This window comes from Muntiacus reevesi, chromosome 1 (genome assembly GCF_963930625.1).
Source record: "Muntiacus reevesi chromosome 1, mMunRee1.1, whole genome shotgun sequence".
NCBI classification, from domain to species: Eukaryota; Metazoa; Chordata; class Mammalia; order Artiodactyla; family Cervidae; genus Muntiacus; species Muntiacus reevesi.
Window position 1 is genome coordinate 175,726,388 of NC_089249.1, and position 27,749 is coordinate 175,754,136.

A 27,749-nucleotide genomic window follows, 5' to 3' on the forward strand; every position below is an offset into this window, starting at 1 on the left:
CAGGCCCCTCCTGCTGTTGCCCCCTTCCCACCCCCCACATCCTCGCGTTCCTCTTTCGGTGTCCTCCGCCCCTGTGGAGTGACCTTCACGCACCCTCCTGCCCCTCCTCCTGAGGTCTGCTGCTTGCTCTGCTCCCCTGAAGCCTCAGAGAAGGTCCCCATTTGCCTTGTGACTTCCAGAGAACGTGGGGCCAGTTCTCCGCCCCCGCCCCAGCCTGACTCCTTCTCTGCTTCCTCTCCGGCCAGCCTCCTCTCCCAGCGAGGTGCTCACCCCCCGGGGACTCTGATGTCAGCCTGGGCTCCAGTCTTCCACCTGCCATCGCAGGGCAGACCCTGACCTCCGGGGAGACCCAGGTCCCCACCTGCTTCCTCAGCCCACGGCGTGTCCTGGTCTCTCTCCCCGGGGTGCCCCTTGTCACCCGGGCTCTCGCTGAGAAACCCAGGAGGGGCCCTTGGTCCTCCCTGTCCTCACCCCCTGCACCTGACGCGGCAGCTGGCCCCGTCCATCCAGCCTCCGCCACAGATGAAGGCCTGCCCCTTGTCCACCTCCACCGAGCCTAGGCCAGGTCACCCCCACCTTTTTTGCGGACGCCTCGTGCATGCTCCACACGGCACCCAGCTGGGAACACACAGATCGGGCTCAGACCCAGCTTCAGCATCCAGGTTTTGGCTCAGAGCCCGCAGTCACGAGGCCTCCAGGCACCGTGCTCTCTCTCACGCCATTCCAGGAGCACTCGCCCTTCCTCAGGGCTCCGCCCAGATGCCCTTCCCCAGGCTCCACGCTCTCTTCACAGCGCCCACCCGAGGTCAGACACGGCCGCCTCTTCCTCCGTCCTGTCCGTCTGTCTCTAGAGTGGGCCGGGAGAGCCTCCAGTCACCGACTGAGGACTCCACAGTGCCTGGGGCATCAGAAGCCTGACAGCTGTCAGATGCCTGCCAACAAGCGAAAGGCGGGCAGTCGGCACGCGGCTTGTGTCCGTGAGGTCCCGGGGAAGCAGCAGTCGGAGGAGACGTTGCCTCTGCCCTCAGGAAGCAGCACCTCCAATTCTGTCTGCACCCCCCACCCCATCTTACCATAACTGGGGTGCTTTGTCACCCCGCGCCCTCCTGTGTCCGCAGGCGGCCGAGCTGGTGGCAGAGAACTGCGAGGCCTATGAGGCCCACATGCGGGGTGTGCGCGACTACCTGGAGGAGAGGCTGGCGGTGAGTGCTTGCGCCCGGAGCCCCAACAGGCCGGGCCCAGACCCCCAGGGGTCACGGACGCGTGACCGAAACATACCAGGGACAAGACACCTGATGCTCCTGTGAAGAAGATCCAAGTGTCCTCAGAATCTTTCTCTTCCAATTCACCTTGCCTTCCGCACTCAGTCTCCCTGAGTATTATAAGGAGATACTTACAGATAAAATAATAATTCTGTCGGACTTCCCTGGGGCTCCATGATAAAGAACCTGCCTGCCAGTGCAGGAGACGTGGGTTCCATCCCTGGGTCAGGAAGATCCTCTGGAGAAGGACATAGCAACCCACTCCAGTGTCCTTGCCTGGAGAATCCCAGGGACAGAGGAGCCTGGTGGGCTACAGTCCGTGGGGTCACACAGAGTCGGAGAGGACTTAGCTACAAAACAACAAGAAAAAGCAATCATTCTGTGTTGAGGGTGAGGCTTTGTTTTCCAGAAAGTCTGAAGTTCAAACTGTTGTGAAGAGGGGGGCTTCGAAGACATGACACACTCTGTACATTTTTCAGGCTGAATTTGGTAAGAGAATCCATCTGAACAGCCAGTTTCCAGGCGCCGAGCGCCTCCCCAACACCTGCAACTTCTCCATCCGGGGACCCCAGCTCCAAGGTGAGGAGGGAGCAGGCTGGGCCGCGCCGGGCCCAGCTCGGGCCATCGGGGGGCTGGTCGGGGGCTGGGGGCAGGTTCGCCCTGCCGGGCGCAGTCTGAGGGGCTCTGACCACAGCTGCTGACCGACTCAGGGCGCTGAGACCGCAGGCGCAGAGGCGCTCAGCACGCACAGGGGCCCGCCCCAACGGTGGAAGGGAAGGTCAGATGAGCAAAAGATTAGGCCACTGGGCCCAGCTTTGTCCGCAACTTTTACAGAACGCTGTGTGAGGGTGGGGGAAGGAGAGGCGGGCTACTAAACCCCGGCTGGGAGGGAGGCTGAAGTGCAGGTATGCGGGCTTCCTCTGTTGCTGCCATTCCCGCAGCCCCGGCTGGAAACCCTGGGGCTGAGGTTCAGGTTCAGATGATGCATCCCCCAGACGCCCGAGTCCCTGAGGCTGGAGTCCAGGGCAGAGCATCCTGTTTGTCTGGGAGGGGTTCCGGGGACAGGAGAGCACAGGGTGGTTTTAACTTCTTAGACGAACTCATCGCCTCAAGGGTCTCCTGGGTCACTCTGGGGAACGAGGCAGCGTGTTCGGACCATGAAGGGGCCCTGGGGCAGCCGTCACTGGACTGAACGCGCGTTCTTTCTGGGAAGGAGGCTGTGGGAGGGGAGTTCCTCAAGTACCTTTCCCCCTTTTCTGGGACAGACTTTATATTCCCTGAGGGCCCGTGTTAATTTAAACGAGACAGGCTCCTCGTTCTAAGTAAATCAGCCGTCACCGGTGTGTTTTTCTTTTGGCCACCCCGTGCGGCTTGTGAGACCTTAGCTCCCCAACCAGGGATCGAACCTGGGCCCTGGCAGTGAAAGCGTGGAGTTCTAGCCACTGGGCAATTCCATCAGTGTGTTTTTTAAATCTCCGTGCTTGTGAAGGAAGAAGGCTTAATAAAGCCTTAACAAAGGCAATCCCCGGAGTCTCCACCAATAACACACAGAGACGTCAGGACGGACATTCTTACCAGGACAACACGGCACTCAGTAGGCAGCCGGTCGGGATGCCAGCCTGTCAGGGTACCGCGTCCTTGAGGCTGGCTTCAGGAGGCAGAAGGAGGCAGGAGGAAGCGCTTCCGCTGGGTCCCGTGGCGTTTCCCACCTGCGGTCAGAGGGGCCTGTGCCCTGGGATTTGCCAGGTGGCACCAGGGAGGGGCCTCCAAACTGGCAGCCAGGATTAGAGGCGGCCGCCGCCTGGCCTGCCCTCAGGGACCCACGCTCTGTCCCCTCAGGCCGCGCGGTGCTGGCGCAGTGCCGGACGCTGCTGGCCAGCGTGGGGGCCGCCTGCCACTCGGACCTTGGGGACCGGTAAGTGCTCCGCACGGATATGGCTGTGGTATCTGGGGCGTATCCCTGCTCCAGGCGCCAGGGAGCTCTGCGGCCTGGCAGGGACCGGGGTGGGGGGGCGGTGAGCAGGCATCACGGGTGCTTGGGAGGCGGGCGGGGGGTGGGAGCTGCAGCCTGTGGGTGCTGGGGTTGGCCAGGTTGATGGGGCAGCATCTCAGCGTGGGGCAGCCTGGAGGCGCAGGGTCGGCGGCAGGCACCCACTTAGGCCTCAAGACATTGGGAGCAGATTTGAGTTCGGATCTCTCCCCCTGCCAGGAGCAGGCTGCGGAGGGGGCGGGCTGGTGTGGGGGCTCAGGCTCTGGGAGCAGCCGGGCGGGAGGAGAGAAGGGGGTCTGCTTTCTTGGGTGGGGGCCTGCAGGTGGGAGGGCAGCCAGACGAGGCGGCCTGGGCTCAGGAGAGAGCAGGGCTGAGGTCCTGACGAGCAGGGGCCCTCAATGGAGGGAGGCCGGGCGCCGGGGCAATGAGAGACCACACAGCTCTGACCAGGGGCCGCAGCCTCCCGCGGTGCAGCAGGCCAGCCCCCAGCCTCCGTGGCGGCCCCGCGGCCCCGCTGAGACCCAATCCTGTTAAACGCCACAGGGACGGAGGCCTCTCCCGGGGAGGGGGCTGTGGCTGCCTCCAGGGTGGAGTCTGCGGCTGCAGAGCAGGGACCCCCCTGCTGGCAGTGAGGCTGACCACCTCCCACCCGCAGGCCGTCCCCAGTGCTGCTGAGCTGCGGCGTCCCCTTCGACGTGGCCAGGAACGCCATCCGGCTGAGCGTGGGCCGTAGCAGCACCCGGGCCGAGGTGGACCTCGTCGTGCAGGACCTGAAGCAGGCAGTGGCCCGGCTGGAAGGCCAGGCCTAGTGCCGTGGGAGCCCCTCCTTGTGCCAACACCGCCGCCCCGCAGCACCCGGGGAGGGGGGAGTGCCATGGCCGCCTCCCTGCTCCCCTCTGGGAGGAAGGGCGAGCTTGTCACGGGCACTCCTTTCCTGGAAGGTGGCATTTTTATCCGAAAGATAAAATCCTAGCATTTATCACCGGCTGCTACCATGAACATAGGAAGCGTGATTTTCAGGGACTGTCCTGGTCTCCCTGCACTTGTCTGCAGAGAGGGCAGTGTCGCCTCACCCTCAGACCCTCAAGGCCTTTCCAGAGGCGGGGGCTGGCTGCTGCGGTCAGGCCCCGTCCCCGCGGGGCACCCGCACTTCCCGCCCTGCCCATTCCGCTGGTCACCTGCTGGTCCCTCGGCTGTCGGCCGCTGGGCGCCTCCCCACCGGCCCCCGGGTCCCTGCCGCCCCTTCCCTCTGATCACCCGCTCAGGGTTTCGGCTCCTCCATCAGCCGCAGGCGCCCTGTGAATGTGAGTCACCCCCGGGCAGGCGAGCCTCCATCCCTCACACCTTCCCCCGCAGGTGTGTTCAGGAGGGCTCTCGGATCTCCACAGATGCTCTGGGGTGTCTGAATCACGGCAAATTTTATCTGTGGAGACATTTACATAGGAGTGATTTTTTTAATTGAACGACACATTTAATGTGTGATTGAAAGGAGCAGAGAACTTCATGATGACATTGAGAATACAACTGTCAGAAATGAGATGAACTAATAAAAGATGCCGATGCTTGTTTTGGACACTTTGTGGTTTTTCTAGTTTTCGCTTTGTTGGGGGCAGCATATGTCTGTGCCTGCTGCGGGGTGGGGTCAGACCCACCAGTCACTGAATAATCCCAGTGAATAATTATTTCCAGGACTTCAGCTTGAGACCATGTCTGCGGGAGCCCCACAAGGCAGCTCCCTGACACGAGTGAGCATCCAGCGGGCTCCAGGCAGAGGCCAGGGTGCCCCGAACTCGCCAGCTCGCACTGTGGGTGTCCAGCCCCACTGCAGATAATGGCCTGGGAAAAGATGCTGGGCAGCTCTGAAAGATGGCTTGGGACCATGAACTCCAGCCCCTGTGGTTGGAGGGTGGGCTGGGGAGGGCACCTGAGGCCCTCAGCCTCCTCTCAGAGGCCTTCCTGTCCAGGGCCAGACCCAGGCCCATCACTGGTCTGCAGAGCCACCGCCACCCAGAGGCGCAGGGAGCCCCCGGTGCCAGCCGAGGCCAGGCTCAGGAGAGCGTGCCCAGGGGGTAGCAGGCCCAGGCACCTGTGGGCGACGCGGCTCAGACGCTTAGACTCCAGCACCTGGTGTGAGACGCCCAGAACGGGCTTCCCTTGGATGGCTCTGCCCTCCTGGGGGAAGGGTCTGTCTCCCAGGAGGCCTCTGCACGGCCCTCGGAGGCTGTCCCCGGCCCAGAGGAAGCAGACTCGGGAGCTGAGCACTTCCTGGAAAGGACACTAACCGTGAATACCCACTCGATGTGGGAAGTCTGTCCCAGCCCTCGAGCCACGTGAGGGGAGACGTGGTCCAGCCACAGGAGAGTGCCCACCTCCTACCCGAACATGACGCGGGCGCTCCCCCTGCTCTGGGTGCCCCGGGAGCGGCTGGGGCAGGGCTGCAAGGCCCGGTCCCCAAGGCCTGCTCCCCCCCACCACCCCCGCCGCTTCCCATCTGCCCTGTGCGCGCTTATCGGGTAACCGGAGCTGCCAGCTGCGTCCCCGCCTGAAACAGGAAGCCCGGGCCTGCATGAACCTCAGAGAGCCGGCCAGGCGGCCGGGGCAGAGGATGGAGGAGCAGCGGGCGCTTGCGGCCGCCAAGGACGGGGACCTGGCCACGCTGGAGCAGCTGCTGGAGGCAGGTGCCCTGGACCCGCGCGTCACCGACGCCCTGGGGGCCGGCCTGGTGCACCACGCCGCCCGGGCCGGCCACCTGGCCTGCGTCAGGTTCCTGGTGCAGCGGGCCAAGCTGCCCGGCAACCAGCGTGCCCACAACGGGGCCACCCCCGCGCACGACGCCGCGGCCACCGGCGGCCTGGCGGAGCTGGGCTGGCTGGTGCGTCACGGTGGCTGCGGTCTGCAGGTGAGCGGGGCCCGCGTCCATGGGGAGGCGAGAGCGAGAGCCGGGTCTGGAGCCCCAGGCTTCCCCAGGGCCCGGGGCTGCTGCTCTTGGGGGAATGGCCACACGACTCCTATGGCACACACAGCGGCATGTCTCCACCCCACGCCTCTCCCCAGCCCCAAACAAGGCCCCCGGAAGTCACAGATACCTCCTGAGCCGCCTGGTACTCCCCAGCACCCAACACAGAGCGCCCTCTCGTCCTTTCACCCCACGGCCCCCACTCAAGAGCACCTGGCCTTGCCAGTGTGGGGTCTCCTGGGGTCTCCTTCTTATCAGGCTTGATCCACGGGGCCTGCTTCCAAAGCGTCTAGAAAAGGGTCTGGGCAAACAACCCCAGCAGGCACTGGGGCTCAGGAGATGCTGGCCCACGCCGGGTGCTCAGGGACCCCGGTGGAGGCTCCGGGGCTCAGTGATGGCCTCCCCGTGGACATTTCTCCTTCCTGCCCCTCCCTGCCAGCCCAGTGGGTGTGGGCGAGCCAGCTCTGATGGAGAGAGGACTCCCTCCCGGAGCCCAGAGCTGGGTGGGCGCCCGTGTGAGGCGCTGGGTCCCAGGAGAGGGAAGACCCACGGGTCACACAGCCTGAGTGTCCAACAGCCGCAGCCCCGCCATCCTCGGGCTCTTCCCACAGTCCCGAGGGCGGGAGCGGGGCTGGTCCAAAGCCTGGGAGAACGCCCAGGTGTGCGGATGCCCGCGGGGGAGAAGTTCCCCAGCAAGGGGACTCGGGGCGCGGGGTGGGCACTCAGTGAGGGTGGGGCAGAGGCCCCCGGATCACCCCTGGACACGAGGCAGGCTGCCCACCCTAGGCGAGCAGGTTGGGCTAGTGGAGCCTCCCCGATGGCGAGCAGAAAGCGGGAAGGGCAGGACTGCAGCCTGGAGGGGGCTCGCATGTGCAGGATCAGGGGTTTGGACCCAAAAGCCTGACTGGTCCCGGCCCTGCCAGTGACCCCAAGCCGGTGGCCTGGCTCAGTCCAGGAGACCCCTCCGCACCCCTGCGCTGGAGCCAGGTGGAGGGGTGGGAGCTCTCCAGCGGGTCCGCGCCGCGCGGTCCTGAGCAGCTGCCCGGCAGGCCCGGGTCGGCCCGCCGCCCGCTCACCGGCCGCCTGCGCCCTCGTAGGACCAGGACGCGTCGGGCGTCTCCCCGCTGCACCTGGCCGCCCGCTTCGGACACCCGGCGCTGGTGGAGTGGCTGCTCCGCGAGGGCCACGCGGCCACCCTGGAGACCCTGGAGGGGGCCTTGCCGCTGCACCACGCCGCGGTCAGCGGGGACCTGACCTGCCTGAAGCTCCTGACCGCCGCCCACCGCAGGTGAGGGGCTGCGGCGCCGCCTGGCGGAGCGGCCGGGGAGTGGGGGGCGCGGGCTGCGGGGAGGAGGCCAGGCGAGGCGGAGGGGGAGGGGCGGGGACGGGTGGGCGGAAGGGGGTGGGGGGAAGGGAAGGGAAGGGGGACGGGCCCCTGGGAGGGGCGGAGGGGGGAGGGGAGGGCGAGGGGGAGGGGGACGCGCCCGCGGCCTGGGGGCGTCTCAGGGCCTGACGTCCCCCGCTGGGCTGCGAAGGTCGCCGCTCACGCCTCCCGAAGCGAGCAGAGTGAGCACTGGGCTTGGGGGCAGTGAGCCCCCCGGATGGGCCTGGATTCTCCCTCCACACGCCCGTCCCGCTGCCCCGAGTAGGCGGATGGGCGAGGCAGACAGGCAGGGAGGGGACCGGCTCAGCTAAGGCGGGGGCGGGGGGCAGCAGACCACGGCCCCTTCCCCGTGTGGGCAGGGCTGCGGGCGTATACCTGGCCGTCAGGGGGTGCGGCGTCTGTGGCCTGCCGCCCGCACCGTCTGTCCGCAGGACGGCTGTCCTGGCCGGGAGCGGGACTCTGTCCACCCTTCACCCGACCTGGACTTTCTCCCCCGACCCCATCTGCCTCTGACCACACCTCTTCTCCTGCGGGGCTCTTGTTAGCTGGCCGGCCGTCCTGGTCACCCCGCGACAATGCTGCCGTTCCTGGGCCTTCCGTCCGGACCTCTCCCCCAAGGCCTTTGAGACTCGCTTCTGGGCGTCTTCCCCAAAGAGTCCACACCGGCTGCCCCGGGCCTGGCCGCCCGCAGAGTGTCTGTCAGACTGGCAGTTTTAGAAGTACTTTCTGTCATTTGAAAACTGGGAGATTTCACATCAAAACACCCACATGCACGGGGATGGTCCGCTGCCCCAGGGCCCACATGCCACCGGCAGAGACCGCAGGAGCCGGAGCGGAAGTCTTTGTCAACGGAGAGTGCGGGCCGGTTTGGGGGAGGGGGCTGCCGCTCCCTGCAGGGGTTCGCAGGGCACCGAGAACTCACCTGGCCCCCCGACCACATGGAGGCGAGGCTGGATGCGGAAACCTGACAACCCTGCCCATTCGGTCCACACGGGGACCTGGAATACCGGTGCCAGGCCGAGCGCCCCGAAAGGCTAGTGTCCTGCTCACAAGGGCCCCCTGCACGGAGCAGGCCCCGGGTCCGGAGGTTCCCTGAGCTGCCCACGGCGGGCCCCGCTGGGCCATTCACCCTAAGAGGAGACCCCTGCCGGCCAACCCCCTGCGGCGCTCACAGCTTGATGGCGAGTGGGGGGAGCTGGATTCCTTGGGCCGCAAGCAACCTGGGCCACGACTGTCTAGGCCCCTCAGTGGGTAATGGGGTGGCCGCAAAGAGCCAGGTGCCGGGCCTCCGCGCCCGATCTGGGCCCTAGGCCAGAGCGGCTCCCCGAGACCCCCGGCCGAGCGCGCTCTGAAGCCCGGCCTCCTCCGCAGCGGCGTGAACCGGCGGACGCGCAGCGGCGCCTCCCCGCTCTACCTGGCCTGCCAGGAGGGCCACCTGCACCTGGCGCAGTTCCTGGTGAAGGACTGCGGCGCCGACGTGCACCTGCGCGCCCTCGACGGCATGAGCGCGCTGCACGCCGCCGCCGCCGGCGGCCACTACTCGCTCGTCGTCTGGCTGGTAAGGGGGCGCCGGGATGCGCGCGCGGGGCGTGGGGGGGGGGCGTCCGCGGAAACTGGCACCTGCTCCCGCCTAGCAAGCGGGGCCAGCTGGGGCCGAGGCGTCACCCCCTGGGTCTCGGATAGCCCACAGGAAGTTCACGGACCACGGGGTGGTGGGCGGATCAGAAGTGCTTCCCCCAGCCTTAGAGCACCCACATGCCAGGCCCAGTCTAGGGCGCAGCGGGGAGCTTTGACTGGGGATGGCCCTGAACTGGACCCGCCCCTGCAGGTGGGTGTGGCCCCGTGGGGGTGTGCGGCACCCCCTGCGCGCTCTCCCGGCCCCTCCCCTAGGAGTCCTGGTGGGTGTCCTGGTTCCCAGGGTGGGTTGCACAGGCAGTGCCTGGCCCCACTGTTTGCCCGCTTGTCCATGCCCGGCTACCCAGACCCTGGGGCAGGCCCCACGAGCCCCACCCTTCTTCCCTTCTGAACCATGGAGGCATCATCTGGGCCTCTTTCCAGAAGAAACAGAGTGACCTAGATGGGGGGAGGATGCCTTCTTCCAAGGCTTTTTCCAGGGCTGGGGACTTCCGCCTCCGCCCTGGAAAACCAGGCCTGTGGGGTGTCCGGGCGCTCTGAGGGTTACTGAGCGGGTGTTCATTACCCGGTCAGGGGTCAGAGTGGGGAGGTCTCTCCGGGGAGGAGCAGGTGGGCAAGAGGTGGCTGGGAAGGGACTCAGTCCTGCTGCTCTGCCTCTTGTGCCTGGGGATGCTGAGTGAGGGAAGGAAGGAAGGAGCGACTTCCTCTGGCCCCCAGCCCCTCACCTTGGCCTCAGAAGCCCGCAGCAGTTGCCTCCAGCCTCCCTTCACCACCGCCTCTCCCAGGCTGGCCTTTTACCCCTGGAGCACCTGCCGGCACCCACCTTTGCCTCGGCTGTGCCCCCCACCAGCCGCCCTTCTGCAGCTGCTCCTACGGGGCCAGCCCTGCTCATAGGAGAAGTCCGCCCGCGTGGTCCCCGCCCTGGCCCTCAGGTGGAGCGGTGCTTCCGTCCTCTGCCCTGTAGTTCAGATGGTGAACGAGAGGAACGTGCCTGTCCCCAGACCTGGACTCCCGGCGCTGCGGGAGCCTGAGTCCCGGCCGGGTCTGGCCGCGGAGGCACAAGGGCAGCGGGCGCTCAGCACACATGGTGGGAGCGAGTCGGCGGGACCTGCGGCGTCTCAGAGCAGTGTGGATGCCCGGGAGCGGCGGGAGGGCAGGCAGGAGCGAAGAACGTCCACCCAGCCACCCCGGGCACCCCCACAGGGTTCATCCCAGGAAGAAGCAGCTGTGGCCGAGGGTCCCAGGGCCAGAAAGGCTCTTCCAGATGGGCCTCCCCACCCCCGCCTCCTGCAGGGTGGACCCTGGGCAGGGGGCACAGCGTCCAGCCTGGCTGACCCACTCAGGGATGGGGCTGCGCTCCCCTGGGGTAGCTGGCTGATGGCAGGCGCTCTCCTCCCAGTTCACTGTCCTTTTTCTAACAGACAGACACGTTTGAATGTTGGATCAGCCAGCATTTGGCTGCATTGACCGGGGAACTAAATCACCAAAAAGTTATCCCTTCCACATAGGAAACACAGCAGGCCATTCACACCTGGTCACATCCTTGCTGTTCTCCTGGCCTCGCCTTCATGGAGAAGGTTGGCCACATTCAAAGTAGGAAGAGGGAGAAAAAGGGGGTGACGCCATGTCCACCAGCCCTTCCGTCGGGAAGGCAGAAGAACCCCTTCCAGCATTGCATTGGCAGGGGTCCCGTGGCTGCCCTGGGGGCACGTGGCCCAGGCTGGGGCCGACGAGGGCTGTGAGGAGGGCTGGCCAGAAGGCTGCCGGTGCGGGGCCCCGGCCACAGGATGACCGGGCTCGCGCCCAGCGTGCTGAGGACGGCTGCACAGGGCCTGCCCCCAGCACCCTGCGTCTTGGCACTGGAGCTGTGACGGTCAGGATGCAAACAGGCCTGGTGCCAGGAGGTCCCTCCCTTCATCAGCAAACACCTGTTTACTGGCCCTGGGGTGCTGCCCAAAGGCGTTCTTTATTTAAAGTGGGAACGCCCCGGGGGTGTTCAGCTTAAGATCTGGGCTGGGGCAGGTTTGGGGACTGTGGAATCTCGCAGTAAAACCACTGAGCTTAAAAAAAAAAACCACCGAGCTTGCTGCGCCTCCAGGCTGCCCGGGGCGCACAAGAGGAGCCAGCCATGTCCCCAGGGCCCCCTTCCCCGGGGGAGAGTGGCTGCCCTCATCCGGCCTCAGCTGGCCTGTCCCCCTTCCTCCATCCACAGGTCACCTTCACGGACATCGGCCTGACAGCTCGGGATGACGAGGGGGCCACCGTCCTGCACTTCGCCGCTCGAGGTGGCCACACGCCCATTCTGGACCGGCTCTTGTTGATGGGCGCCCCCATCATGAGAGACTCCTGGGGGGGGACACCCCTCCACGATGCAGCGGAGAATGGGCAGATGGAGGTAAGGCGGTGGGGGTCACGGGGTTGGTAGGGGAGCCTCCAAGAGCTGGCAGACGTGGACCGCTTCCTGTAACTGAGTCACCGAACCCTCAACACAACCTATAGCATACATCTTATTATCCCCTTTTACAGACAGGTAAACCAAGCCTCAGCAGGGCAGCCATTGCCCAGAATGCAGACTCAGACCTCTCTGGGAATAAAGCTCAGGCTCTGACTTCAGCGGGGAACCCCTCCCTTCGCTTGGAGCCCCCCCCCCCCCCCCGTGTGCCGGCTCAGGGGTCAGTCTTCCTGCCAGTCCTCCCAGGAGGGGGTCCGCTGGCCCCCTGCTCTGAGCAGCCTGGGAGCAGAGCCCTGCGGGGGTGTGAGGTCAGCCCCTTCGCAGTGATCCAGATAAACCTAGGGGCGCACGTGGCCCAGGAAACAGCATCTGGGAACCTGGAGTAGGCAGGGTCGGTGTTCCGATACTTGAAGTCCAGGCCTGGGAGTGGACCCGGCCGTGATCCGCTGGCCCCTGCACTGGCGCAACCTGCCCGCGGACCTCCTGCGAAGGCAAGGCCGTGTCTGAGCGGAGTGCGTCTGAGGGGAACACGTGGGATGACTCCTCTGCCCGCCCTCCCCAGAACCACCCAGCAGGGCTCCAAAGTGGGTCAGTGCATCTACGACGTCTCCCGGGCCTGCCCGTGGCCTTCCCACGGGCCCGCGGGCCCCAGGCAGGCTGGTCTAGGGCGGGTGTTTTATCAAGGTGCAGCCCACTATCCCATTTTGGACTTCGGTTTTAGACAGCTGTTTCCAGCTGGAACCCCAAGTGTTCCTGGGCCCAGGTGGCCCACGAGCAGCCCAGGGCAGCCAGCCAGAGACCCGGGAAGGCAGGCGGTCCTTTTGACGAGTCAGAGAGAGGCGTGGTGACCCCATGCCCAGCAGCAAGGCCGAACACTTCTTCCTGACTTTCAGGAGCCCTGAGGGCCCCCTCCTGCTCCCCCCACCCCCAGCCACACCCCTCCTCTCACCCTGCAGGCCAGCACTCAGCCCCGTGGGCTCACCAAGCAGATGATGTGGGTGGTGTCCAGAGGGGCCTGGGCTGGGAGGCTGCGGGTGGCCGGAAGGGCCCTGAGCCAGCGCGGTGCGGCTCAGACAGCATCCCGCCCCCACTGGTCACTGCCTCCACAACCCGAGGGTGGCCTGAGGAGCGCCCTGCCACCTTTATTTTGAAGCGGCAATATCTGTTTTCAAGTGAAGTATTCTATAGGCGTCCAGGGGGTTCAACAGATAAGCCAAGGGTTCGCGAGCTCCTCACCCTCCTCCCCCGGTGGGAAAGGAAAGGAACTCAAGCCTCAGAGCCGAGAACCGCCCTCCGTTTCCGTCTCTGTTGTGGAAATCCCTCTTCCCTTGGCCGTACTGGGTCCTCCTTGTGGCCCCCCACCCCTCCGGCTTCCTCCGCTTGTGGCGAGTGGGAGCGGGTCCTCGTTGGGGTGCAGGGACTTATCGTCATCGCGGTGGCTTCTCTGCTGCGGGCCCGGGCTCTAGCGCTTGCAGGCTTCAGGACTGGCAGCACACGGGCTCAGTACTTGCGGCATACAGGCTTAGTTGTCCTGCGACATGAAGGGTCTTCCCGGACCAGGCATCAAACCCACGTCCCCCTGCCTTGGCAGGTGGGTCTGTAACCACTGGACCACCAGGGAAGCCCCACGATAATTTCTCCACGCCATCTACGATCCAGCCTAATATCCGTCTCAAATCCATGTCTCTGGTTGTGCTGTAACCAGCACGGAAGCAGAGTCCACACATTATTGATCACCTGTAGGGTCTTAAATTTGTTAACAGTTCTGGAATATTATGATCATCCAGGAAATATGATCCCCCCACCCCACTCTGTATTTTATTTTATTTTTTGTAAATTAATTAATTTATTTTAATTGGAGGCTAATTACAATATTGTAGTGATTTTTGCCATCCATAGACATGAATCAGCCATGGGTGTACATGTGTCCCCATCCTCAACCTCCCTCCCATCTCCCTCCCCATCCCATCCCTCAGGGTCATCCCAGTGCACCGGCCCTGAGCACCCTGTCTCATGCATCGAACCTGGGCTGGTGATCTATTTCACATACAGCAATATACATATTTCAATGCTATTCTCTCAAATCATCCCAACCTCGCCTTCTCCCACAGAGTCCAACAGTCTGTTCTTTACATCTGTGTCTCTTGCTGTCTCACATATAGGGTTATCGTTACCATCTTTCTAAATTCCATATATATGTGTTAGTATGCTGTAATCCTCTTTATCTTTCTGGCTTACTTCACTCTGTATAATGGGCTCCAGTTTCATCCATCTCATTAGAACTGATTCAAATGAATTCTTTTTAACGGCTGAGTAATATTCCATGGTGTATATGTACCACAGCTTCCTTATCCATTCGTCCGCTGATGGGCATCTAGGTTGCTTCCATGTCCTGGCTATTGTAAACAGTGCTGCGATGAACATTGGGGTGCACGTGTCTTTTTCAATTCTGGTTTCCTCGGTGTGTATGCCCAGTGGTAGGATTGCTGGGTCATATTGCAGTTCTATTTCTGGTTTTTTAAGAAATCTCCACACTGTTTTCCATAGTGGCTGTACTAGTTTGCACTCCCACCAACAGTGTAAGAGGGTTCCCTTTTCTCCACACCCTCTCCAGCATTTATTGCTTGTAGACTTTTGGATAGCAGCCATTCTGACCGGCGTGGGATGGTACCTCATTGTGGCTTTGATTTGCATTTCTCTGATAATGCCCACTCCATATTTTAAAATAGATTCGTATTTTAGAAGAATTTAGAATCATTGCAGAGTTGTAGAAAAGTGGAGGCACTGGCACAGACCGTCCTGCTCGAGTCCACATCTGCCTTCCCGCCCCTGCTCACAGGCGCCCGCTCTGGTGGCCGTCACTGCTGTGAAGTCCTCCTCTCCCGGTCCCCAGGGCCGCTGCCCCAGACTCGTCTGGGCTCAGGCCCCACACCCAGTACCCCCCGCGCTCTTGTGACCCCTGACCCCCAGGCTCTAGATAGATGGCCCGCTCCTGCACCCCCCACCCCACCGCAGCCTCCCACAAAGGGCCTTCGTGCGCCCGGGCGCCTCTTGCTTTCCACGCTCCAGCCTCCTCTGTTCCCCACTGCTGAGCAGCTGCCTTCCTCTCCTTCCGGTCCCGGGGACCCAACCAGGAGGGAAACTGGGGGCCCAGCGCCGGCTTGGCCAGGGGAGGGAGCGTGTGAGGCCAGAGCAGGAGCCGGACGCTCAGAGATGGGGACATGCGGGATGGAGTGAGGACCCCCGGAGCTCACCCCGGGCCTGGAGCCAAGAGGAGGGGCTCGCTGGGCGCCAGGGAGCAGGCAGGGAAGGTGGGCGAGGTGGGCGAGTGGGCGAGGGCACAGCCCGGAGACCTGGGGGCGGAGCCTTCTTCTTTAGCCTCTGCACCCCAGTTTCTTTGTGTGAGAAGGGACACCCCTCCAGGACCTGCTGTAAAGATGGAAACCGGCTCTGTATTTAAACCCGAGACCTGGGCCACAGGGGCAAAGTCAGGGTCGGGCGGCCTGGCTGGGATCCCACTGTGCCGCCTGCTTACAGTCTGGGCCCTCGGCGAGCCCCTGAGCGAGGGCGCCTGGGGCTCCCATGCCAGATTCGCGGTGCTGGCGCCTGCAGGACCGCATGCTGCCGGGTCAGGGCGGGAGCTCAGGCCTCGGTGTCTCAGCTCAGGGGTGTGGGGAGCTGGCGGTGCTCACGTGTGTCTGCCCCCTCCCTGCAGTGCTGCCAGACCCTGCTGTCCCACCGCGTGGACCCCACCCTGCGGGACGAGGACGGCTACACGGCCGCGGAGCTGGCGGAGTACCACGGCCACCGCGACTGTGCCCAGTACCTGCGGGACAGCACCCGGCCGGTGAGCAGCGCGGCCCCTTCCTTCCTGCGCTGACAGCCGGGGAACTCACCCGGCCACCCCATGTTCTGGAGGGAGGAGGGGAGGGCCTGGCCTCAGGGCTACAAGGGGGACCAGGGCTGGGCTGCGGCTGGAGCTCCGCGGAGATCTGCCCACCTTGCAGGCCACAGAGCCCATGCTCACACTCAGGCCAGGCGGCTGGGTCGGGCTGAGGACACTCGGGGGTGGGAGTGGGGTCCCTCCCGGGTTCTCGGGCGCGTGACCCCAGGAGGCGGGCCAGGCCTGTGCAGCCCAGAAGGGGACAGTTTCAGGCGGGCTCCCAGCTGGGCACGTGACCTCACCCAGCCTGGCCTCTGCAAGGGCAGGGACCCCGTGTGCGGCCCCCAGCCCATGCTTGGCCGTGTGTCTGCCGAATGAATGGAGCCATGGGCGTGCAGGTGTGCGGGGACGGCCTGCTCCATCGGTCCTGCCCCCCAAGGCCCCGGGCGGTGACTGACGCCTCGTCCCAACCTGCACAGATTTTGCCGCAGTCTTCTGTATTGGCCACCCCTTTGGAAGGTGTCCCTGGGACCGGCTGGCTGCCCCCTCAGGTGAGAGCTCCGAGGCCCACAGGGGCATGATGCCCCCCATGCCGGGTCCCACCCCAGGGCTGCTGCGCCTCCCTTTCCCTTGGGGCATCTCCCCCACAGTGTCCAGGACAACGGAGGCAGAGCCACCTTCCTCCGCGGCCGTGGGCCAGCGGGCTGGTCCTCACCCGGCCACCACCGAGACAGCCTGTCTCCACCGCCCAACCCCCACGCCAGGGCGGCCAGGTTGGGGGCTGGGGGTGCTTCAGGGCACATGTGCTGGAGTCCTGGTTTGTCTCGGTATCCTAGTTTCAGACACAGGAGCTGCAGTCACTGCTTGAAGCAACCTGTTTACTGTTTACTGATCCTTCAGTTGGCTATGGGCTTCCCTGATAGCTCAGTTGGTAAAGAATCGCCTGTAATGCAGGAGACCCTGGTTCGATCTCCGGGTTGGGAAGATCCCCTGGAGAAGGGAAAGGCTACCCACTCCAGTACTCTGGCCTGGAGAATCCCATGGACTGTATGGTCCACGGGGTCGCAAAGAGTCAGACGCGACTTTCAGACTTTCTTTCGTTTGGCTGTTGCTTGACAAGAGTTGTCTTTCTGGCTTGGGTTCCAGAGGTTGGGGGAACTCTGCAGGTTTCTGGGGTGCTGGATGGAGCTCTGTAGTCCGCAGGTTGGGGACGGCCTGGCCCCCTGGTCCCTGGCCCGTGTGAGCCCTGGGGCCTACTGTGGTCCGGGCTGGGCGACCCCTCTGCTGGCAGGGGCAAGTGCCTCCTGGCTCGCCCCCAGCCCACGCAGCGGTGCCCACGGCCGGGCCTTCTGTCCGATCAGGACCTCTGTGCCTAGCCCCGCCTCCCCAGGCCCTGGCACACCAGCCCACCCCTCCTGGCTCTCTTTTGGGTGGGGACTGTGGGCGCCCTGCTGACCCCTCCACTGGGGGCTGAGGGACCAGCCCACGTCAGGTTTCCTGGGGTTCCTTCTGGTGCTGGCGGTCTCCCCTGGAGTCACCACAGGCTACGAGGCAGCGATCCTCTGCTCAGGATTCCCCACACCGGCCTGGGAGGTCCATGTAGCCTCCACACCCGGCCTGCAGGCCCGCAGCGTCCAGCCCGTCCACCTGCCCCGCCTGTGTGGCGGAGGGGCAGGGTCGTCAGACTATGAGCTCGTCCCCATGAGCCGCTGCACCCGGGGCTGGCTGGAGTCACCCCCGACCCCCCACATTCAGTCTCGGCCCCGCAGGAGGGCAGGCTGTCAGCTGGGGCCGCCAGGCTGGGGGAGGCGGGGGCCCGATGCAATATTGATGGAAACACAATATCCAGAGGTCGCCTGCGCAGCCTCTTCCCGTGTCAAGCTCAGAGGAGGTGGTGGAAGACTGCCTTTTCCTCTCAATCCGCCACCTGCCTCCGCTCCCAGGGCGTCGTGGGTCCCGGGAGAGGCAGTCTGGGGGGTGAGGCTGGGCAGGTACTCCCCCGGCCGCCTGGACCACCCCACCTCCACCCTGGCCACGTCTTTCTCCTTCCCGGGCCTGGGGTCACCTCTGCACAGTGAGGAGGGCTTGGGCAGTGGCTAGAGGGGGCCCCCTGCTCCCCAGACCTCCAGGGTGTGGGCCAGGCTGCCGCAGCTAGGAGCAGCCATCCAGGGGGGTGAGCACAGCCCTCCACGCAGGGGGGAGCCCAGCCTCTCAGCTCGCCGCTCCCCCACCCCTGTACTCACGCCCACCAGAGTTGGAGCAACCCTTCTTGGCCGAGCGACACCCCCAAGTCCTGAGCACCCGTGAGCACTGGTTTTCTCATCTGTGTGACGTAACCGAGGAGCCTCGCTGGGGGTTAGAGGTGTGCCTTGAGCAACCGGTTTAGTGGCTAATTGCACCCCCTGGGTCCAGAGGGGCCCTCAGACCCCTTCACTGTCCAGATGGGGAAACTGAGACCCAGAGAGGGCAAGGGGCTCCCCGAGGCAGACTGCTCTCCTTGGGGGAAGGGCAGCCGTAACCCAATCTCAGCCGTGGTGCCTGGGTGTCCAGCACCCATCCATGGGTCATGATTTTCTCGGCCCGGGTGGCGTTACAGGCCTGTAACCCGGCTCGCCACAGCTGTCCTCCATGTATAATGCATGGCGGGCGTGGCACTGCTCAAATCTCATCAGAAAGACAGAAAAAGAGACACCAGACCACAGGAAGGTCACCAACCCATGGCCAGCTGACCACCAACCTTGGACACACCCAGCTGTCAGGACCCCAGAGGTCGGCAGCACTCCCCCAGGTCCCGTAGACTCGTCCAGGGCCTGGATACTCCCGTCACTGGGGGCCGCCACAGCAGACCCCCATGCTGGTTAAAATTCAGAGATCCTCGTGACACCGTGCTAACAGCAGCAAGGGTCTGCCCCGCGGTGCGCCAGGCCCTGCCAGGGGCTCCCAGTAAGTCCCAGGCCCGGGGGACACTGAGCAACTCCCCAGGGCTTCTCCTCGTGGAGAGCTGGAGCAGAATTCGGCCTCAGGGACCCATGGCATGCAGCCTCCCAGGCTGCGGGTGCGGTGGTCTGGGGCCAAGGTCTGTTCCCCTGGGCCCTGGACCAATGTCCTGTCTTTTCCTTCTTCCTTCCACCCCAGCTGAGCCGTGCGCTCTGCCGGGAATGGGAGGCCCTTTCGCCTCATCCCAGATTCAGCCGGGGGTGCGGGGGTATGGTGAGCCCCAAGGGCTTCCAGGCGGGGGTGGCCGGGGAGGCTCTGGCAGGCTCAGCGCCTGGGGCTCAGCCCCACTCTGTCCGTCAGACCGTCAGCACCAGGTTCTCCAGCCGTCGGGTCTGGGGTCTGACTGGACCCTCCAGGCTCCTCCCCCACCTATGCCTGCATTGTGGACGCGGGAAGACAGGAGACTCCCAGGTCTGCGGCACACGGCAGGGAGCAGGCGTCGTGTTTTGTCAGAATCCACCCCCCTCCCACCCCGTAGTCCCGGGGTGACCGACCTGGGCGCAGATGGCTGCTACACACAGCTTTGTGTCACAGCCGAGAACCCCTAGCCGGGGCGCCCCCTAAGTTGTAGCCAGCGTGAGCAGCCTGGTCTTCCTTCTGGGTCCCCTGTGCCAAGGCAGGTAGGCGAACAGCAGCCAAGACTTGGCATCCTCAGCGGGGGTACCAGGGACCCCACCGGTGCCGCGCTTCCCCTAGAGGCCCACCCGCCTGCCTCCCCCTCCACAGCTGGTGGTCCTGGACCGAAGGGGCAGCGACTCGAGGGGCTCGGTCCTTGGGCTCCTCCAGGGGCAGGAGCAAGGGGGCGGGGGTCTCAAGTAGGATTCTGGTCCCATCCCCGTCCCTGCCATGGACCCCTGAGAAAGCGCCCTGCCTCCCCGAATCTGTTTCCCCAGCTGTGCCTGAGGGCTGCCCTGGTGGACCCCTCTCTGCTGTCTCTTTTGTACAACCAAGGGGCTCTGGTCTCCCCTCCCTCTCCAGAGGGTCTGCTACCCTGGCCCTTGTCCAGGGGAGGGTTAAGGCCTGGTGGTAAGGGATCCCATGCCAGCCCAAAACCCGCTGGGCCACCTGACACCTCTGCCTTCAAATATTAATGTGACGCCTCTTGCTCCCGGGGGCGGGCGCTGTGACACCCCGACGGCTCCAGACGGCTCAGCTCCCTGTGCTCACAGCCCAGTGCCTGCTTCCAAGGGTCCTCCCGGGCTGGGGGCTGGGAGACGCTCCTGCCAAGGCTGGGCTCCTGGGCTCCCGGGACCAGTTTCTGCAGAGAGAGGTAGGAGGTGCCGGCGACAGGCAGATAAGCACTCGGGCCCCAGGCTCCCCTCCCGGTGGCCCTGGAGTGCAGAGGGTCCCGGGTTGTGACCCAGGGCCCTGCAGCAGTGGCTGTAGGCACTGGGGTTCTTCTGAGGGGTTTCCCCAGGCAGGGGCGGCCACACGACACCTGCGCCTCCTCGTCCAGGGGGGGAGGGACCCGGCCCACCTGCAGGGGAGCTGGGGACACTCAGGTGGCCGAGGGACTTAACCCCAGCAGTGCCAGCTACGTCTTCAAGTGCAGGGCTCCGCACGAAGCGGACACGTGGGCTTCTTGTTAGAAACCGATCAAGGATTTCAGGACAGGGACAGGCGAGGATATTGAATGAAGCCGTGGCACGAGCCACCCACTCAACACTGGGGCCAGCACTGAGCCCAAACCACATGTCCCTGGGGGCAGGTTTGATCCAGCTCCTCTGCCTGGCCCGGGGCTCTCTCCAGCGCCAGCCTGCGGGCCCCAAGGCCCTCGCCCACCATCGCCGCCCACGGGAGGGAGCAGGCCGAGGCGCTTCGGTCTGACGGTCAAGGGTGAGTGCCCAGCGGGCCCGCCATGGGTGGCCCTCTCTGCTGGAGCCCGAGCTGGGGCGGTCGTGTGCTTTCAGGCATCAGGGCGACCAGGGGGGCAGCTGGGAGACAAGCCACCTGCAAGACGGGGTCGGCCCGCCTGCGACGCTCAGCTTTAAAACGCAGCAAGCCTGGCTCTGGAGTACTTGGAGGACGGCTCACGTCCTCGTGGAGAGCTTCTCTGCCACCTGAGGAGGGGCTTGGGAAGGCAGGCGGCGAGGGCAGTCCTGCACACAGCGGCCTGAGCGCCGCAGTCTCTGCTGGGCCAGCCCGTCTGTCAGCCCAGCCAGCCGTCTTGGCTCCTGCTGGTCAGAGGCCAGAGCGGGGGCCTCACAGGGCTGAACTGGGGACGGGGGACAGGGCTGGGCTGGCTCCAGGTCTGAGATCCTTCCTGGCTGCCCACCTATCAGTGTTGGGAACAGGGGGGACGGTGGGGGTGCCCCAGACCTGGGGCAGACGTGGGGTTGCAACGTGGGGGCCCCTGCAGCCCAGACGGGGCCTCCCTGGCCCCAGGCTCCCCGGGACTGCGGGGTGGGTCCTGGGCACCGCGCCACTGCTCTGAGGTGCGGGGCTGAGAGCACATCCAGGTTCGCTGGGATTCCCTGTGTGCCCCGGGCTGAGCGCGAGCACAGGTCCAGGCAGTCTGTCTCGGCACCGTCAGGGGACAGTCGGCGAGGGGTGTGTGTGTGTGTGTACACGTGTGCCCGCAAGTGTGCGTGTGTACACGTGTCCCCTGTAAGGCCAAGGAGTGCTGAGCCCGAGGGGGACGCCAGCCCCTGACCCGGAGCCGAGTTAAGCTGCCTCCAGAGGGCGCTCACGAGCTGGGCCTCCAGATGGGGGCGCACCCAGTGGGGGTGGGGGTGCGTGCCCCCGGGGTGGAGAGACATGGGGGGCATAACCTCCAGGGGTACCGCCCCTCGCCCCCACACACTTCCCTCTCCCAGCCCCACCCCAGGGAGACCAGGCCAGACCTGCGTGCCCCCACCCCGGCCTGGCAGCCCAGGTCAAGGCCCCGCCCCGCCCCCCGGCCTCCCGCTGACCAGGCCTGTCCGCCCCCAGGTGCCGCTCCTGATGACCCCCCCGCCCCCGCCGTTCCCCCCTCCTCCGCTGTCAGCCGCCAGACATCCCCCGGAGGATGGCGGAAGTGGAGGCGCAGGCCTTGGGAGCCCCACCGGTGAGTAACCGCGTCCCTGGGAGGGGGGCTGGTCCAGGCCGGGGGCGCAGGGACTGGGCCCTGCTGGCCTCCCCCTGAGGTCCTCCGAGGGGGCTTGGGGTGTGGGGAGCAGCAAGGCTGGACAGCTGGCATAAAGAGCACCGAGGCCTGGGCTGGGGCCAGCCCCCCAGCTCTCCCGGGATTCGTTATCGCCCTGCCACCTTGCTAAAGTGAGGACAGAATGCTCCACGACCACACTTAAGCTGCCTCCTGCCCAGGCCTCGGCGTCTCTGTGAGCCCCGAGCCCCCGCAGCCCAGCTTCCCTGCTGCTGGGGTCCCAGGCAGTCTGTCCTTCTCTGGGCCTCAGCTCGTCCAGAGGGACCGCAGAGGTCGGCTCTCTCCACTGCTGTTCCTGAGACTCCTGCAGGGGGCAGGGGGTGGTCCTCAAACTGCAGGTCACCACCCGCTAGGGGGACCGGGACCAGCATTTATCAAAACGAAGTAGAATGGGATAGCATGAAAAATGTCAGCAGGCCCCATGTGTACTGAGGGTACGTGTGCTTCGTGGAATGGGTGGTAGTTATGTAGCCACGCATAGGTAGGGGTGTGTATGTGTGTGCATGCGCACACACACGTGCAGTGGAGAGGGGAGTCATAAAAGGACAGGTCTGCTCTGATGGGGCTGCCTTTGGTCCCCAGACTACCGAACACTACACCCTTTCTAGCTCCTTCCAGGCCGTAGGAGAGTGGGGACAGGGGACAGGCCATGGCTGGGATGAGGTGGGTAAAATGCAGGCTCCCCGGCTGGCCGGGCTTGGAGCTGGCCCCATGGACACCCATGGGATCGCAGCGACGAGTGAGTTTGCCCAGGGCGCTTGGTCAGGGGTCTGGCTGGGCCTTCAGCTCCTGGTCCAGTGGTCCTTCAGGAAGGCTGGCTGAGCCACGGTCTGGGGGCCTCTGCTCCCCACCCCACCCCCACCTCTCTGACACCAGCTCCTGCTTCCTCCCAGCAGCAGCGTCTCTTAGCCCAGCCTGGCCCAGCCAGCCAGACCAGCCTCTTCTGAGGGAGCACACAGCCCACATGGCGCCCCCGAGGGTCACCACCGGTGACACGGTCGTCCTCACGGTGAGCGCCCTCGCCGTGTCGCTGTCTTCCAAGGCCGCCAGCCCAAGCCCAGCTGGCCTCTCAGCATGGTCTCCTATGCCAGCCCTGGCCAGGTCACTCGGGGCAGCCAGGCACTTCCCTCCAGCTCCAGGTGGAGCCCAGGAGGTCCCTGGGATGACGGGTTGGCCTGGAGTCGGGGGCGCACCCAGCTTCTGGGGAGATGGGAGTTCAAGGCCACAAGCAAATGTCCACCCATCAGAGTGGAAATGCCACCGTCTTCGATCCTAGGGGGTCCCAGTGGGCCAAGCCCCTCACCCTGACAGATGCTGCTGTCACCGTACAGGAAAGCATCCGTCCATGGGAAGGCTGGTCCTGGCGCCCCCTGCTGCCCCTCGCCCCCCCAGCGACTCCCACTGGGGCTGGGAGCTCCCAGCCCCTGAGCTGTTCTGTGCAAGCCTGGCAAGCGCAGTCACAGTGCACCCAGCACATTAAAGGCTCTGACAAGTCCTGCAGCCCACGATCGGCCACCAGGCTCTGTCCATGCAGCTGTTCCCCAATGAGTCTCCCCATCCACATGGCATGCTCGGAGCCGAGTCGGGGGGAGTCTCTCGGCATACGAGCCTTCCCACACATACCGGGGTCACACAGAGACGGGGGTCCCTGCGTTCCAAAGCCTCACACTTGAACAGGCTGCGGGTGCAGTAGTGGTCAGCTCCTCCGACCTCCCTGGTCAGCCCCCACGCCCCTCCTCCCGCAGCTGTGCTCCTCCGGGCCGGCCCTCCCCTCCTCTCGGAGCGGCAGTCTCCTACGGGCCTCCTCGAATGACCTGCCTGCACCCACACAGGGGGCGGAGACGGTGGCGGGGGGCGCCCCGGACAGCCTGGTCGCGCTGCAGCTGGACGGAATGCGCTTGGGCGACCTCGACGGGCTGGTGCCCACGCGGGATGAGCGCGGCCAACCCATCCCCGAGTGGAAGCGGCAGGTGATGGTGCGGAAGCTGCAGGCACGCCTGGACGCAGCTCCAGCAGCGCCAAAGGCCCAGGTCCGGCAAGGTGGGGCCAGGGCCAGATGCGGGGTGGGGCCAGAGGTAGGGCGTGGCCAGACGCAGGGCAGGGCCAGACGTGGGGGCGGGGCCAGGTGTGGGCGGGCAATGTGGGGCGGGGCCAGACGCGGGGCGTGGTCAGACGTGGGCGGGGCTGGAGGGCGTGGTGTCGCTGGAGGTGGGCGGGGCCCGGGTGGGACCAGGGTGTAGAGGGCGGAGGTGGGGCAGGAGACTGACTTAGTACCAGCAGGTAGACGTGGAAGGTGGGTTCCTGAGCCCACACCTCGAGTCCTGAGACCTGGGTACCACACTGCGTGTCCTGTGGCCTCGACTTCCTCTTCTGCCAGACGATGAGGTTGAACCAGGTCAGAGGGCTGTGAGCAGTGCTCCTTCAACTGTCTTAGGGATGTGTTGCCCAAGTGTTCTTTGGTCTCACGATTTGTATGTCTTGCCTGCCACGTGTCAGACTCTGTTCTCGGCAGTGAAGGGGACCAGCCCTGCCCCCTGATGCTTCTATGCCAGCAGGGAAGGCCGGGTGACTGGGCAACTGTGCTGGGGGTGACGGGGAGCGGGGGAGGGAGGGTCCAACTGCTGTGGAGAGAAGGCAGTGGAAAGGGGAGGGGGCTGCTTTGTCCGGGTGCTCAGGGGCAGCCTCTCTGGAGAGTGTCCTTGAGCAGGAGTCAGGCAGAAGTGAGGGGCGAGCTCTCTGGGGATGAAGGACAAGCAATTGTGAGTGGAGGCAACAGCGAGCACAGAGGTCCGGAGGCAGGGTGGGCTGGTCCAAGCTGGGGGTTGCAGAGGGAGGCAGCACGGAGGTGAGGTCAGAGAGGGGACAGACAGGCATTACAGGACCTTCAGGGAGCCTTTGAGAATCTGAGCAGGGAAGGGCTCTGGTCTGACTTGGATTTTAACAGGCTCCCTCTGGCCGCCCTGTAGACAGCTGTTCTAGAGTTGTATCCTGAAGGGGTGTGGCTTTGTCTTGGATGATGTATTCTGCAACCCTTTGTCTAGAGCTGCCCTGTCAGTACCATAAGGCCAGCCATTTGTGGCTATTTCAATTCAGTTCAGTCGCTCAATCCTGTACCACTCTTTGCATCCCCATGGACTGCAGCACACCAGGCTTCCCTGTCCATCACCAATCCCTGGAGCTTGCTCAAACTCCTGTCCATCGAGTTGGTGATGTCACCCAACCATCTCGTCCTCTGTCGTCCCATTCTCCTCCTGTTTTCAATCTGTCCCAGCAGCTGCGGCTATTTAAAGGATTTCAAGTGAAATAAACTCCCCTGCTCCTGAGTTAGCTGCACTTCTGAGGAGTGGCTCCTGCAGGGTTTTCGGCACACCTTCTCCCTCATCTCAGAAGTGTTGGGTGGCTCTGGTCTAGTGGCCCAGCCTGTCCAGGATGCCCGTGGGGTTGGGGGTGGAGCAAGGCCGGAGTGGGTGGGGCATCCTGTTGCAGCCAGGAGGCCCTTTAGAATCTGACCTTAGGGCAGAGCCAAGGGTGTGTGAAAAACTCAGGGAAACAGAAAACAGGCCAAAAGGGCAGGGCATGGGCCTGGGCACAGCCTGGCCATTGGCTGCAAGTTCCCGGCCTGACGCTTGTGGTCCAAACACCCCCAGTCTCCCCTCTCTGCCCCAGGCCTCGTGGGGGCTTATTGTGCCGAGTGCCCACCTACACCAGATGATCCTGGGCTTCTTGGCAACTAGGCAAGAGCTCATGCTCCTCACCTGTGAGGTGGGGCAGACACAGGACCTCGCTCGGGATTCTCGGGGGAGTGACCGGGCGGGCACGCAGCCACCCAGAGGGACCCCAGCTGGGAGGCTCTGTGTCTGTCTCCCACAGACTGCTAGCCCTGGGGTCAGGCTATATCCTGGCGTCAGGGGGAGCCCCGAGGGGTGATGTTCTGGGGTAGAGCTGGCCACACGCCATGAGAACTCAGAGGCTGCCCTTCCTTGGGGACACTGTCCACCTGCAGGACATCCTGTGCAGGGATCCAGAGGGCCCTGGGGACAGCCTTTGACTTCACCACAGAGGAGAGGAGGAGGACTCGGGGGTAGCAGAGCAGAGGCACCCCTGCCCCTTCTGAGGGCAAGACTGGCTCTGCCTGGGGTGAGAACTGCCCTGAGCCTCGGGCTGGGGCCTGGGGCTGGCCTATCACCTCCTTTACCCTCTGAGCCCAGGCAGGGGCCAGCCAGGGTCCCCAGGGCTCCCTGGGGCCAGGCCGCCCAGGGGAGCTTGTGTCTGGCAGGAGCGCACCATGTGGGCTGCATCCCCGCTAACCTGCCCTCCCTGTGTCCAGGACGACGGCGGGCATGCAGACCCCATGGAGCAGGCGGCCTGGCGGTACTCACAGACGCACCAGGCCATCCTGGGCCCCTTCGGGGAGCTGCTGACCGAGGACGACCTGGTGTACCTGGAGAAGCAGATCGCTGACCTGCAGCTCCGGCGCCGCTGCCAGGAGTACGAGAATGAGCTGGGCCGGCTGGCGGCCGAGCTGCAGGCCCTGCTGCCTGCGCCCCTGGTCAGCATCACCGTCAACAGCCGCTTCCCGTCCCCGGGGCCCAGGCTGGAGGCCGCGGAGGCTGAGCCCCGGGGCTCCGAGGAGGGGCCCTCGCAGGCCACGCCGGGCGGGCAGGCCCTGCCCTTCTGGTGCAGCCACGTGGCTCGGCTGGTGCGCAGCCTGTCCCTGCTCCTGAAGGGCGTGAACGGGCTGGTGCAGGGAGAGGAGGGGGCCCCCCCAGAGGCCCCCAGGGAGGCCCCCAGGCCAGCCCCGGCCAGCCCCCCGAGGAGCGAGGCCCAGCGCGAGATCCGACAGTGTGGGGTGTCTGTGCGGATGCTCCGCGGCAACTTTGAGTCAGCCCCCGACCGGCCCTGCCCCCCAGGCCCTGCCCCCTGTGAGCCGGGGGCCCAGCCGGGGTCATGCCCGAGGGGCTGCTGGCCTGCCCCCATCCTGCCCTGCAGCGGCCCGATAGGAGGGAGGCCCCGGCTGGGCGACACGGAGGAGGCCAGCGACTCAGGCATCAGCTGTGAGGAGGCCCCATCGGAGGCGGGCGCCGCGCCGGGCCCGGACCTGGCCAGCCTTCGCAAGGAGCGCATCGTCACCCTCTTTCTCAGCCACTGGAAGAAATCGGCCTACACGCCAGCGCTCAAGACGGCGGCCTGCAGGACCCTGGAGGCCCGGCGTGCGGGGCCGCGGGGGCAGGAGGCAGCCAGGGGCCCTCTGCCGCCCTCCCCGCCGCCCAGCGAGAGCCCGCGGCCCGGCCGCCTCTGGCAGCAGCGCAGCGTCATCGCCCAGCTGCTGGGCCACTGGAAGGCCGTCCTGGCCCACGTGCCTGCCCGGCAGCTGCGGCGGCTGAGCCGGCGGCCCCGCGGGCCCCTGTCCCCCGAGCAGTTCCTGCCCCACGTGGACGGGGCGCCGGTGCCCTACGGCAGCCTCACGCTGGACCTCTTCATGCTGGGCTACTTCCAGCTCCTGGAGTGCGACCTGCCGGCCGAGGAGCGCAAGATGCGCCACCTGCTGTGCTTCGAGGTCTTCGAGCACCTGGGCGCCCACGGCTGGGAGGCGGCCCGTGCCTTCCACAAGGCCGTGACTGACGAGGTGGCTGCCGGGCGCCGTGCCTGGACCGACGGCTTCGAGGACATCAAAGCCCGCTTCTTTGGCTCCAGCCACAGTCCCGCCCGGGACGCGGAGCCCGGCCGCAAGTCGGGCCTGACCCCGCTTGGGCCCCTGGCTCACGCGGGCTCCGGCGGCCCCGAGCCCGCAGCGCAGAGGCTGGGGTCCGGCCCCCAGCGGGGCAGCTTCAACAGCGAGGACATCTGTGGCTACATCGACCGGAGCTTCGCCTTCTGGAAGGAGAAGGAAGCCGAGATGTTCGGCTTTGGGGAGTGATGTGGGCCGGAGGCCTGCCTTCCTTCCGGAGCGGGTTTGGGGTAGTTTTGGTTTTTCTTCCCTCTTTTCCGTTTCACCTACCTGGTGGCCAGGTGAGCCTCGGGACCAGGCCGGCAGGGACTCAGCATGCT

The 27,749-nt window shown here is 65.3% G+C and overlaps 2 protein-coding genes across 6 annotated transcripts in view; both read left to right on the forward strand.

Annotated features, from left to right (window-relative positions):
* SCLY (selenocysteine lyase) overlaps window positions 1-4,818 on the forward strand; it is a 31,208-nt gene extending 26,390 nt beyond the window's left edge. For 2 of the 5 annotated variants that reach the window (XM_065917160.1, XM_065917161.1), the window contains exons 9-11: window positions 1,119-1,202; window positions 1,742-1,841; window positions 2,752-3,089. In XM_065917160.1, the coding sequence (XP_065773232.1) occupies window positions 1,119-1,202; window positions 1,742-1,841; window positions 2,752-3,050 (483 nt within the window). In that variant the 3' untranslated portion in view covers window positions 3,051-3,089. The other 3 variants (XM_065917162.1, XM_065917164.1, XM_065917163.1) reach the window with 3 other exon arrangements.
* Window positions 4,819-5,857: 1,039 nt separating this feature from the next.
* Window positions 5,858-27,618, forward strand: ESPNL (espin like). Its single transcript, XM_065930828.1, has 9 exons — window positions 5,858-6,151; window positions 7,306-7,496; window positions 8,964-9,150; window positions 11,440-11,622; window positions 15,395-15,526; window positions 21,491-21,605; window positions 22,598-22,710; window positions 23,534-23,731; window positions 26,029-27,618. Exons 1-9 carry the CDS (start codon window positions 5,858-5,860, stop codon window positions 27,616-27,618), a joined length of 3,003 nt encoding a protein of 1,000 aa, XP_065786900.1.
* The last annotated feature ends 131 nt before the right edge of the window (window positions 27,619-27,749 follow it).

What these genes read in the sequence shown, in the direction of transcription:
- ESPNL (XM_065930828.1), top strand. Translation starts at nt 5,858, where the DNA reads ATGGAGGAGCAGCGGGCGCTTGCGGCCGCCAAGGACGGGGACCTGGCC. An exon ending in ACTCGCTCGTCGTCTGGCTG is followed by an intron (nt 9,151 to 11,439) that starts GTAAGGGGGCGC and finishes CTCCATCCACAG; the next exon opens with GTCACCTTCACGGACATCGG. An exon ending in CGGAGAATGGGCAGATGGAG is followed by an intron (nt 11,623 to 15,394) that starts GTAAGGCGGTGG and finishes CCCTCCCTGCAG; the next exon opens with TGCTGCCAGACCCTGCTGTC.